At 38.1% G+C, this 13,835-nt stretch overlaps 1 protein-coding gene across 1 annotated transcript; it reads left to right on the top strand.

Moving 5' to 3' along the window:
- Positions 1–2,885: 2,885 nt before the first annotated feature.
- LOC140935122 (uncharacterized) lies at positions 2,886–12,836 on the top strand. The gene is made up of 5 exons (XM_073384657.1): positions 2,886–3,005; positions 6,533–6,594; positions 8,239–8,573; positions 10,250–10,375; positions 11,653–12,836. The coding sequence occupies exons 2-5, from the start codon at positions 6,570–6,572 to the stop codon at positions 11,803–11,805; spliced, it is 639 nt and encodes a 212-aa protein (XP_073240758.1). The 5' UTR covers positions 2,886–3,005; positions 6,533–6,569; the 3' UTR covers positions 11,806–12,836.
- Positions 12,837–13,835: the final 999 nt, after the last annotated feature.

Raw genomic sequence — 13,835 nt, 5'->3', positions numbered from 1 at the left:
AATTTGACCATATTCTTGAGGATCATAGATCTCTAAGATGGCTGAATATTTCAGAGAAGATTTTAATTAATGATTTAGTTTTAGCTTTAAAATGTTCAAGTGGCCAGCACCAGGTTATTAATTTACAACCAAGACTTGTGTCTTCCACGCTACAGGCAGATTCAGTCGGTGGAACAACGAGGTTTTTACTTTGGCGGGGCTTAAAATGTTGCAATCACCTACCAAAGGACCTTAATGTTCAGTTCACAGAGAAAAGAAAAGATTATTCAGTTGTATATTTAATGAATAGATTGCATGAGATTTTACGATTTTCCTCATGTTATTTATTATTTAAAAGTATATTATTGAATACATTAGGCTAACTTTTAGTTTTTAGAATTTTCTTCATTTTATCTTTTTTAAAATATTTTATGGCAGTATTCCCGCCGTGTAGTCAGCTAATTGTGGCTGAAAAGCTCTGTAAAGGAAGACTCCATAAAACGTATATATATTTATATGTATGGGGTGTACTACTTTATGTATGTAGCTTGGTTCATACATGAGTTAGAGATAATCGTTGTCTGAATTAACGTTCCCCAGCTTCGCCCTCTAAAATTTTCACTCTTACATATGTACTAGGCTGTTGTACGAACATATTATTTTTATTGTACAATGAATTAAGGTTAAGGGCTTTTTAATCCTTGTTGAACGGCGTTCTCCTTCTCGGTATCATACCATGACCAGTACCATGGTTATAGTTTCAGTGGATGTACTATCATGAGAGAGCTACCACGAGAGCTTCAAGGAAGGCCTTATCGGAATTACTTCCAAATATACTAGGTTCTTATACTCATCCCTCCTAGCCAACGATATTGTAACGTTCTGAACGTTATTCAGATGGATACGGATCACGGTGAGAGCCCCAAGTGCTGAAGGGTCGATCAGTTCTTGACTGGTTTCGAAAGGATAGTAATTTTATCCGGTCTCAGTGTTGACCTATAACTGAGCTGCCACCCAGTATAAAAGCCTTAATAAAATATATAGCCTATGAAAGGAAGAAGTTCTCGCGTTAATGGTAGAGCTAAATGGGCCAGGATCCCATCACTGAATCAGTAATTAATAATGCAAGGCAATTTTAACATGTAATGCCGTGTTTCAAAGGAAGACATTATCAAAAAGTTATTGACAAGACAAAAACCGGTCAGTGCAGGTGAAAAGGAACTATCATGTTTTATCCGAGTTCCGGCATGCATTGTGAATCTATACCGACTTTTATTCTTATTCGTTCATCAGCAAGTTGACAAAGAGTTCTACAAAGGCTTCCACTTCCTTCCTTTTGAAAGTGCGGGAACATTCTTAATAAGGTCAGCTTTTTAATTTTCTGCCAGCTTGTTTTTAAGACATCAGCGTAAGTCAAGAACCAGCCGTGAGCGTTTTCCATGAGGAGATTGTCTTCGGGCACGTTTAGGTTACTTTGGCTCTCGCGAAAAATGGATACTCTGCTAAGTATATGGGAGATAACAAAATATCATTTATGAAAAAAAAATGGTGATAAGTCGCTACATGTGCTATTTTCTGTATAGTGGCCCTACTAGACCCATCATGTCAGAGAGAAAAACTTCGAGACACAAACAAGTGATTTTTACTTCGGCACTAAATTAAAACATAAGACTCTCTTGGCCGCATGTTAAAATACTGTGAAACATGTGCCACAATGTAAGCCTCTAGATAGTGAGGATAAACTGAAAAATAAGGTCGGTTACTTGTCACCTTTACTATTTAAACAAATAAACTAGTAAGTTGACTTTACAAGAACACTTTCTTTTCTGTCTCTAGTATAGAGTCTTCGGAATTTGTGGAGCAGGGAAGCAGTTGCCAGGGAAGTCTAGACAAGTCAAGTTTATTGCACTTTTCTTATGCCGGAGGAAAGAACTGAGAGATTGAAGAGACAATATTATTTTCATTTTCTTTACACAGGTGTATAAACAAACAGAAGTTAAAAGATTTATAAGCGATTGATGGGAGCTTAAATCAATAATTCTCTTAAACAGCAAAATTAAGGTGACTAAAAAGGGGAAAAATAGTGGGCAATAAAGTAAATAATTGCACAAAAGAGGTAATTCAAATAAAATACAGAAAATTAAAAGTAGTTTTCTCGGTTTTTCTTGAAGAATTGAAGCCGGAATTCCTCAAATGAGTCAACTGTTTGCACTAGCCAGGTCGCAGATTATTAGTATCGACTCCTGCACAAACTAACCGATTAATCTTCTCCCTTTTCCTTACAAATCAAATGTTTATGTTCTACAAGTTTTTATAGCTTTTTTTGTGTTTTTTTTTTTCCACAATTTATATTAGGTTTACGACAAGGATGTGATTGGTGTTCACCCACATAATAATCTTATATCATACAACTGTGGTGCTAAGTCGGTAGGGAGTGGGGAAAAAAAGAAAAAAAAATGGTTTTATTCAGTGAGGTGTTCAAATTAATTGTCCACTGTAAAAACACACATTTTGAGCGCTCGCCCTTCACGGTCAGAGCCGTGATCATGGAATTGCGGGGTTAGTGTAGCCTCCCACGCAGACGTTCTTAGGGGTTCGTCACGCGTTCCTGCCCCACGAGCAGGAACGCATGACGAACTCCTAAGAACGTCTGCGTCGGAGGCCAGGGTTAGTGCAGCTACTCGGATAACATAAAAACATAGGTAAAAAAGGAGAAGAAAGGAAAGCTGCCATTATTTCCATATATTTCAAAAATGCCGATGCCTTATCATCTTCTTACATTGTTCCACCCGTAACTACTCCTGGCTTGAAATATAGTGCTCCTTCCTGATCAAGCCGGAATTTCATGTACGCACTATGGACCTACCTTCCAGCACCCTGGCAACAACAACCTGACTATGACGTCAAAACGCAGATGTCATATCTCGTTTCGGCAAAACGAAGACACGAAGCTAAGTGGAACGTTTGTTTGGCTTTGGTTCTTCTAGACTTGGGCGAAAGTAAGCTTAAACTTGAGCGGCTTTAAGGTATGTTTTTGTCAGAGATGCCTTTTGACTGTATTTAAAACGGTACGTTTAAGCATTTATTACTACGTTCTCCGGCGATTTCCGTCTTGAATTTCCAGCGAATTTCACAATAAGCTGCTTTGTTCTTATTGTGCGTTGGATCTCACAGTGTCGCTGACCGTCCAGCGTTAGCAGCTTTATGAATATTATGTAATTGGTGAATATAATTCATAAACATCTTCGATATTGCTTTGAAATGTCGATTTCTTTCATCCTCCTGTCCTTTCAGTTTGTCTTTCATTCTTCCATCGTTCGTAGGAGATATAAATGGATAAATTGTGTCATTCGTTGGACATAGCCGCGATCTGTCCAAATGAAACAGCATTATCATACTTCTGTTCCAAGTTGTACTAGAGTTTTGACTTCAATTATGCGGTCTTTCGATCAGTTGCAGTCAAAAGGGTGTTGAGAATCAATCACCTGAAACTGAACTTCGCGGCATACTTTGCTTCCGTGTTGGTAGCTTGTTGTTGTTAAATCGTAAAAACTGATATGTGCGGTTTAAGGTGCTAAAAGCCCCTTTATTTACAATATCTTTGTCTTAAATTTACGTTATGATGAAATAGTTAATTAAATTAAACCGGGTTGAGTAATGCTCTATTTGACCAAATTGTAAGGGACTAAAGCCACAAGCTCCATGATCTGCTGCCGCCACGCAACGGGTCCACTTATTGCACCCGTAGACAGTTATACTTCAAACTACCGATTTGTATAACAAATATGTTTAAAAACACTTTTATTATGGCGAACAGTTTTAATTATTAGTAGTAATCCTAATTATTAGTATTTTGGTGTTGATACTTCTCCTTTTGTATTTTATTGTAGGTTACCGTGAAATTTCTGAAAATAAGCACCGTGGCTTATATTTTTCGAAGGCCCCTTTTGAGGGGCATACGGTAAAATTCCGAAAATAAGCCCCTAGTATAAGCCCCTCCAAATATAAGCCCCCCAAACCGGTAACGCAAAAATCCCTCCGTTAAATCACCCCTCCAAATATAAGCCCCCGGGGGCTTGTACTTGGAAAATTGCCCTCAAATACAAAGTAAAACAAAGCAAAAACGGTAAATTTACTTCCAACTATATGGCTAGCCCAATCGATTTTGAAACGCAAATTTCCTTCCGTAGATAAGCCCCTCCGAATATAAGCACCTCCAAAAATAAGCCCCTCAAAAAGGGCCTTTGAAAAATATAAGGCCCGGGGCTTATTTTCGGAATTTTACGGTATTTTTGGAGGGGCATGCAAAAAGTAAAACGCGATTTTCAAGTGGCAAACCAAGAAACATAATTGTTGGGAAATGTCCACATGATACAGAACAGCTGACAGAATTGCTTTATTTTTTCGATTGTAATTCGTGTTTAACGTTCAAACTGTCAACCGCATGCAGTACTCTGAACCGGTTGTAATCAGAGGACTGTCTTGTCAATTCCCCAAGCAACAGCCTTAAGCTACAAGAAGATCTGTCACTTATATGTGACGGAGAGAGCAATTGGCAGATGGAATTTGATATGTTCTTTGTATGTCTCACAAAAAACAATCTATAGGAACTTGTTACTACTTACAAGACACACCCCTAGAGATGTCAACCAAACAGAAATATTTAGGAGTTGATTTGTCTAACGATTTAGACTGGAGTCACCATATCAATTCAATCACCAGCACAGCGAATAAGACTTTTGGCTTACTGTGCCACAACCTGAAATCATGTTCACCCCTTCCTATAAGACCCTGGTAAGACCGCTGCTTGAATACTGTAGCCCAATTTGGGATCCTTACGAGTAGGGTGACATCTTATCACTTGAGAAGGTACAACAACAAGCAGCTTCCTTTGTTAGTGAAACTAAAGTAGAGAGCCAGGCGTGATGAATATGATTGGTAACATCGGTTGGCAGTTGTTGAGGAGCATAGGGTGATAGGATGCCTGACGCTTATGTACAAGATTGTCCACGGTCTTGTCGACTGTATCTCCACATCACCCCTCCTGCCAAGTAGTTGCCCAACACATCATTCTTCGGATCTGTCATATCTTTGATTTCAATCCAATTCCAACTGTTACTGATCTTCGTTTTTACCATGCACAATTCCTGAATGGAACTCTTTACCACTAACTTCGTGCTGTGCAACCTCAACCCAGTCTTTTAAAAATGGCCTATCTATATAACTTAGACCACTAATCATACTTCTGTATCTTATATATCCTGGATAGGAGATTGATACGGTTATCAATTTAGATTTAGATTTAGAATGTAGTTAAGTTTGATGTATGACCCAGCAGTTGATCTTAGCTCAATTAAGGTCAACCCATGGCAGTATGGCTCATCCCATGAGAAGTTTAACATCTGGTCCCACATTAGAGGAACAGTACTGTTTGACATAGCTTACTTTTTCATGTTTCTTTGGAATTCAATATCTTCCAGATTCAATATTAAATCATATTACCAATTATTTTATTATACAGCCAAGTTACAGCTTTTCTGTGGTTCATCTGCTGTATTTTATTCGAAAATCTGCTTTAATAGAACTATAGAAATACAGTTATTGCTAATACAGTGGAACTCCGTTAATACGACCACCTTCGGGCCATGGAAATTTGGTCGTATTAACGGGGTAGGGTCAAATTATGGTGCAAAATGCTTTTAAACTACATTCTACTGCATGTAAACCTTTAATCCGTTATAAATCAACCTTTTTGCATTTAATTAACAACCTTACAACCGCAATTCAATGCAACTGAACAATGTAACAGTAAATGAAACCGAGTAATGAGAAAAAACACCGACTTCTTTCAGTTCCTTGTTATGAAAGGAAATGGCTTGTGATTTGTCTTGAAGAGCGGTTTTCTATATTGTAGCGTACAACACTTTGACAATTATTACAAAGTTCAAAGTTCTGGGAGAAAAGAACAGGAAATGGACTTGAAAAGAAAAGCCACAGTGGAAGGCAGCAGAAACAAGAAGGCAAAATAACTTTGAGAGCCTCGAAATGCTGCAAAGTGAGGTCTTTCAGATCTTTTGTATTATTTATTCAAGCATCCTTTTTACTGCACACAGCAATTTACCGGATGTCATGCTAACCACTAACACCTTTCCCTGAAAACATTGGATAAAATATTAGTAATGCGTTATTGTTTGTCAGATTGTGTCTGTTTTCATTCAGCAGCCCCACCAAGCATTTTGACTGGTCGTATTAACAGGGTAATTTTATAAAGAAAGTAACGACTCAGGACTCCCAAAAGTGGTCGTTGGTCGTAATAACGGGGTGGTCGGATTAACGGGGTTTTCAGATAAGAAAATGATTGGGCTTTTGTTCGGGCCAAAGAAAAGTGGTCGTATTAACAGGGTGGTCGTATGGCGGGGTTCCACTGTAGCAATTTCTGTAGTCCACATTGCTATGGTTAATTTGTACGATGATGTTTATGATCCTAATGGGGCATTGTATTTGTATTTGGTATAATTTCTTCATTTACATTGTACTTTACTGTTTTTTACAGGCTCTTTCATTTTCTTTCACCTCCAAGAACTTAAAACATGGCAGAAAACCCACAGTTTAATGGTATGTGTGTCTGTTAATATGATCCAATAGTTTAAAGATTAGGTTATCAGTTTAGCATTAGGCCTACCAACACACTCTTAATGCATTGAATTGTATCCCTTTTGTTCATGGTGGAAAACATACAGTGCGGATCATATGTATAGTTTAGTGGTTCTTCTTGTTCTTCTATTTGTCTCTAAGAATGATAACATTAATTTTCATTGATCTCACTGGAAGTTGATTTCGTCACCCATTTTCCATCAAATCATCAGTTTTTCAGGCAAAATTGTTGAATCAAGAATTGTGTTGTGTGGTAGCACTACTCGCAAGCGTAGCCAACCACAACGACCAAAATAAGCAAATTAAAAAAAGCAGCAGGTTTGAGCAAAACAAAAACTATCAATTTGTAGCACACTTTTTGGCAGATTTCTTTGCTGTCATTGCACAACTAATGTTGTCAAACTTGATTGAAATGGCATTGCCATCGTTGCTTTAATCTGTTAGATCATCGCTTCATCAATAGTGATCGTTGCAATTTTGAATTTGTCAGAAATATCCATGCAAAGGCTCAAATGTACAAGAATTAATGACAGTGTGTGCAATGCAAATACAGGACTGTAAGTCTATGCATGCATGGGAAAAGGTGTAATACATGTAGGTGTGGTTTTACAGTCAGTCTAGTGGCACTAAAGAAATGTAAATGAGTTGCTGTTGTTGGGTTGAATGGAAAAAGTGCTCTAGAAGTGATTTCTGAAAAAAAGCTACAAGGCTGTGCACTAAAAAAACTGAATGGAGTCCAGCACAAACCCAGAATGCCCAGCATTTGTTTGAAAACACTAAGATTTTCTAGTCATCTGGGAATAAAAGTTAGGCATCGGGGGCCAGCGGGTACTGCTAAAGTACCGGCTTGTGTTAGATTCTCCTTTCAAATTGCTCATATTTGTTTAGAAAATGACAAGAAACTTTTTTACTGCGCTTTTCGATAACATGCCAAAGTCTTTCTGAAATACAAAACTCAGCTTACATGCATGCATTTTGTTTTTCACTGCTGTCAAGCAATTACTATAATCACAAGCAACAAATTTTGAAGCATCATCATCTATGGCTTATCCTGATGGATGTCGCATCTTCGACTACACAGTGGAAACAACTTTTGTTTCCGCTGTTATCAGTCTCAGATTGTTGGGACTGGTTGTTTCGGAGAGTAGGCTCTTGAGTCTTTCTTTCCTGGGAGGTATCTTTACAAGATAGGTAGCCCCAGCCAGTGTCCAAAGTAAAAGGAACTTATGCCTGGTGCCAGTTATGGGAGCCAACACTGTGGATTATGACATCAGGTGCCTCCTGAACAACATCCATCACCCACTCCCATGACTTCACGTAACCATGATCGAGGGGCTGACCCGGTACTACACCCTGCCCACAGGTGAGCCATAGGCTAGCGGAGGGAAGGAGTCGCCTTACTTCTCCTGTTGGTAGGGGATACCCCTACCCGGCTACCCTGAACTTTGAAGCACAGTAACACGAAAAGGATCAAAATCCACCAACCTCAAATCATGGCCCATGACCTTTTGAACTCATACTTCAGAATTCCTATGTTTTTGAAAAGTGCAGTAAATTATTTTGTAAACATTCAATTGTTTCTGATAATTGCTCTCTTACATAAAGATGCCAAGCCTCCACCGTATGCACCTCCACCCTACCCTGGTCCTGGGGATCAAGCTTCTCAGCCCCAGTACCCACCTCCTGGTCAGGGATATGGATGGCAACAGCCACCACCCCCAGTTACTGAGGCTCCAGTGGGAGGAGCACCACAGGGAAAAGCAGCATACCCACCTCAGCCTGGTTACCCTGGGACACCCATGCCCAATCCGTATCAGCAAGGCTACCAGCCATATCCTGGACAACCTGCTTATCCAGCTCAGCCAGGTTACCAGCCGGGTTATCAGCCTGGGTATCAAGCACCCCCAATGACAACTCAACATTCCTCTGTAACTGTTGTGGTAAGAAGTAAAGCTGCACTCTCATTAAGACTAGTTCGTATACATGTAAAGTGTATTTTAGTGATTTCAATTGTACTTTAATTCTTTAATTATTGATTTTGTGAACCCAAAAGGCGTGTACCAAATTAGATAGCAAGAGGTATTTTGGTTCAGCATACACTATTAAATGGTGCAGGGATTTTAATTCAGATAATTTTGGTGAGAAGGTAAAGGTGTAATGGATCCTTAAGTTGATGTCATTTTTGTTTTTCGTCACTACTTTTACGTTACTGTATATGTTTATGTTGTATGTGGTTTTTCAGGGCTACTACTACTACTACTTGGACGCCCGAAGGCGGGCAACCACTAGATCTTTCCACAGCCTCTTATCAGCCATCAGTGCAGCAATCTCACTTGCTTCAAATGCACCAGTATCCCTCTTAAGAGTGTCAATATAGGTAGTATTCGGTCTTCCTCTCCCGCGATGGCCATGTGTGGGCTCCCATAGGACTAATTTCTGGGTACTTAGCTCTGGATGGCGATAACAGTGTCCCGCAAGTTGTAGCCTACGAGAAGCGATTTTGTTGCTGACTGCTGGTAGATCTCCGTACAGTTGTTGGTTTGGTATGTGGCTGCTCCAGTGGATGTTTAAAGCTTTTCGCAGCATCCTAGTGTATGTTCCATCCAACGACTTTTCTTGTGCTTTTGACAGAGCCCAGCTCTCGCACCCATAAAGTAAGATTGATTCGATGGTGGCTATGAAGAATCTGATTTTCAAATCTTTACTCATATTGGACTTCCATATTTTCGTCATACCATTCAAAGCTCTCCAAGCCTGCGCTTTCCTTATGTCTTTTTCTGAGTTATCAACCCATGACCCTAAATATTTGAAGTCATCCTTCCATTCCAGATAAGTACCATCAAATGTATGTAATGGTGTTCGATCATCAATGTTATAAGCAACTGATTTTGTTTTCTTAGCATTCAGTACCAGGCCAACTTTCTTGCACTCTTTTTCAACTGTTAGCAGTAATTCCTGAGCTTGAGCTATTTCATCCGACAGTAGTGCTATGTTGTCTGCGAAGTCTAAGTCAGTAAGAACTACTTTAGGGTGTCTTCTTGATCTTTGAGGGGTGATGGTAAATCCCAACTCTTCTTCTTTCCCAGCCATAGCTTTACTCATGGCATAGTCAAGCACGATTATAAACAGGAAAGGAGCTAATGTGTCACCCTGAAGTACACCGGTTGTGATGTCGAACATCTCTGTTTCTCCATCTGGAGAAACCACTTTGGCCTTTGTATTCGTATACATCATCTCTATAGCTTGCAACAGGTTAGGTGGGATCCCATAGGCTTTAAGAATACGCATCATTTTACCCCGATGAATTGAGTCGAATGCCTTCTTGAAGTCAATAAAAGTCATGACAGCTTCAATGTTATTTGCTTTAACTCCCTCGATTATTCTTCTGAGTGTTAATATTTGGGCCACTGTAGATCTTTTGGGCTGGAAACCGTTCTGGTTCACTCTGAGTCGGATGTCAATTACACACCTGATTCAGTTTAAAATCAGGCGATTATACATCTTGGCTATGATGCAAATCAGGCTAATACAGGGCAAATACATATAATACATTCAATATTTGACACAAATCAATATTAGTGATTAATCATTTACTCCTTTCTTTCTGCACACACAGTCTGGAGGACCCAGTGTTATCTTGGCTCCACAGATAGCACCACCGGACTATTGTGGCCTGTCTTGGTTTGCCTGTTTGTTTTGTTTCTGGCCAACAGGAATTTGTGCCATTATGAAATCTAATGAGGTAACAAATATTGATTCAGAAATTCTCATGTGAATTAATAACAATGCAACAAGTTGACTGCAGACTACCATTGCTATTGTATAGTCTGGATCAAGTACAGTCAGTGACATGAATGTCAATTATATGACTTAATTAGTGTATTAATTAGTACTAGAACTAAATGCTGGTGGATTGGCTTGGTCTGGCTTGGAATACCAGAAATGTATACATACACATACATACACATTGTACACTTTAGTTCCCATATAGCAGTTTTTGTGGCTGCTGTACGGCAGTTAACAGTGTTCTCCTTATCAGGCAGTAACTTGTAAAATTTACCGCTTGCAGGAACTAGTTATTACCACCTGCAACCGCTTAAGGGTTTCACTAAAATTGTACAAGTTGTTTTAAAAAAAAAAAACTCATATGATCTTCTTTCTTATATGGACCATGCATTATGGAAAGAGAACATTTAAGACGGGATAAAATTATGGGAACTACACATTTAGAATTGTTATCTAAAGATTTAAACTATCAGTTTGAAGGGAAAAAGGTATACTGCCGACTTCATTTAATAAAAATCTTTAAGCCCAGTGGCTCTTTAAAAAGTAAATAATTTTCAAATTTGTTGCAAATTTTTAACCTCAGATCAGAAGGTGGATAACTTACAACAGTGGATTACCTCAAAATAGGTCTTAAAATAACAGAATGATATCGATGTTTCAGAAAGTTAACTTAGCTCCTACAAATTTCTCAGTGAGGTCGGGGCCTTGTCCCTCACCCCACTTCCTTTCCAGGAAAGCGAGCCTCTTGCATATAGTTTTTGTCTTACTGGTCAGGAATGGTCTCTTATCTGCCGAGGTAAAATTTAGGGAGAACACTGAGTTACCTCAGGCTGCATTACCTATAATATGTAAGTACTTTGCTTGACATTAATTTGCTATTGAATATGGCATTTCCTGAGTGTTGTGCAAACTTTGCAAAATTTCTAAGGTGATGAATAAGGGGCTGGGGTATTTTAGAAACAGAGTGGGTAAAAGAGGTCCTATTTCTCTCCAAATGGGTATAATTCATTGAAATAAAACCTACTTTACATTTAAATGAGATTATATGCTTTTGAATGAGGATAAAAAATTTATAATAAAAGTCTAAAATGTTCATTTTTGCATGTCATAAAAGAAAAAAAAATTGGCGACCACTTTTTGCTATCTCGCAGCTGAAATCTTTTATTTAGTCACCAGCAAGAAGTGTAGCTTGATAATGAAGCAAACGGCATTGATTTTTTGCTTTTTTTGTAGACTCGACATGCCATTAACCGTGGAGACATGGTCACAGCCGGTCAATTGAGTCTGGAAACCAGACGATTGGCTAACATGACGATTGGCATTGGAATTACTATCATCGTTGTCTCTATGATCATCCGCTTTGCACTCATGGCTGCTTTTAATTAACAGAGCCCAGACAGTTTTCTTTTGGCCATAAATAAGACAGCTAGAGTAGTTGTCCTGATTATTGTTCATTGTAGAAGTTACAATGTATTATTTTGTACATGTAGCTGAAGCATTTCCTACAATGTTAGCATAGGTTAAGCTTGTTTTGAAAACTATTTCTCTTAACACAGGGGTTGTACAGAGTCTTGAATTCTTGAAAAAGTCTGGATAATAGAGTGTTTTTTCAAAGCTACAACAATATTTTATTGCTTTATAAGTAAATTGTTTATTGTTTTGGTCAAATCTTATTCAATCTTGACCTTGCACGTTTGCAGTGCATCATGAAAAAAGCTTTGTTCTGCTTTTTTTAAGGGCTATATTGATGACCTATTTGATAACCTTGAGAAATTCTTGTTTTGGAAAAAGGTGTGGAAAAAGTCTTGAATTTTGTATCGAAAATCTGTACAAACCCTGTAAACACCCAGCAAGTTTTGACACTTTCTTTCCAGTCAGTCTAATGTGTTTTCTATATTCAAAAACATTTGTTACTATCCTTCTCTTAATATAAAGAATAATACTTATAGTGTAGGATTTTGGTTAGTATATTTAGCAGTAAATAGGTGAAAAGGAAATAAAATGTTTAGGTGTGTAGCAATAATTGGTAAGTTTTGCAATAGTTTTAAATTAATTTGTTCTTTAAGGGGGCGTTATCATACAATGTAGCTGTCAGTGACTCCTATTTTTTTTTTTTTTTTTTTTTCACGACAAGGAAGAAAGGCTTAAAATGGTAAAAGTAAAGCAATAGTAACAAAACAAGGAGGCAGATAAATGATTTCTTGGCTGCGCCACATCACAAAGTCAATTTAGATTTTTAACAGCTATAAATTGAGTCAATGTCGAGCCTTAAAATCCTGCACTTAAACACTGTACAATTTGATCTGTTTTATGGAGCCTTTTAGCCAGAGTAAAGCAAATCAAGTAATTGTGTGTAAAATGTTTCCCTTAAATGTGTCATTAATTTATAGACATTGTAAGAAATTTTCGTGTCTTGACACCGGGTTGTTATCACTTAACTACTGTTCTGCCAGGCAGACATATCGTGTATCATATAGACAATTCTTGGTATTCAAGTGTGCCATTCACTGAAACAAAGAACTAGTCTACCTACTATCTATCTCGCAAAAGCCAGTGAGCCCCCGGTGGCCAATTACATGTAACATACGTAGTTCTAGTATGAACGTTCATTTATTTGTATTTCTAACAGAGCTAGAATCACACTTACAAACATCAATACCCCCCCCCCCCCCCCCCCCACCTTCATCTCCTTCCCCCCAACAGAGCAGGTCATGGGAAATTCCTAACCAAAGAGAAGGAGGTGTGTTAACTAAGGAACAAAGTTATAGGAAGTATTAAAAGCAACATTTTTAAAACAATAAACTACAGTAGTTTACCATTACTTGCTGTTTTCAATGGTTGTATGCACTAGCTCATAAAGTTTGCTTTTTTTGTCTATTCTTCAGGGTTTGTACAGAGTCTTAAATTCTTGAAAAAGTCTAGGAATTTGCCCAGCAATTTTCCAGACCTGGAAAAAGTCTGGAAAATAGAGGTTTGAATAAAGGGTAAAAATTCTTTCTTTTTTTTTTTTGAAAGAGAAGTGCCTCACAAGTGAAATCTTTTTCTTGTTGGTCAAATCTTATCAAATCTCGCCTGCACCTCATGGAAAAAGCTTTGTTCCTGCATTTTTTTAAGGTCTCTATTGATCATCTATTTGATGAACTTGAGTCTGGAAAAAGTCTTGAATTTTTTATCAAAAATCTGTACGAACCTTGATTTGAAATGCAGCCAAAAATAATTACGCTTTCTTCCGTTTTTCCAGGCTTCAAACTCCACATCAATTTTATTTTTAATCAACAGAACTAAAAGCACCTGCCATTAGAAAAACCCTGGGCAAAGCAGGTGCATATCACATAAAAGAATGAAAAAAGTAACAATTTTTCAGGACAAAAAGTATTATTTGCCCAAAACACTATTCTCTAAAACAGGTATTACTT

The sequence above is a fragment of the Porites lutea genome, chromosome 4, assembly GCF_958299795.1.
Source record: "Porites lutea chromosome 4, jaPorLute2.1, whole genome shotgun sequence".
Taxonomy (NCBI): Eukaryota; Metazoa; Cnidaria; class Anthozoa; order Scleractinia; family Poritidae; genus Porites; species Porites lutea.
The sequence above is the reverse complement of the archived record's forward strand: the minus strand, read 5'-3'. Positions and strand labels throughout refer to the sequence as shown.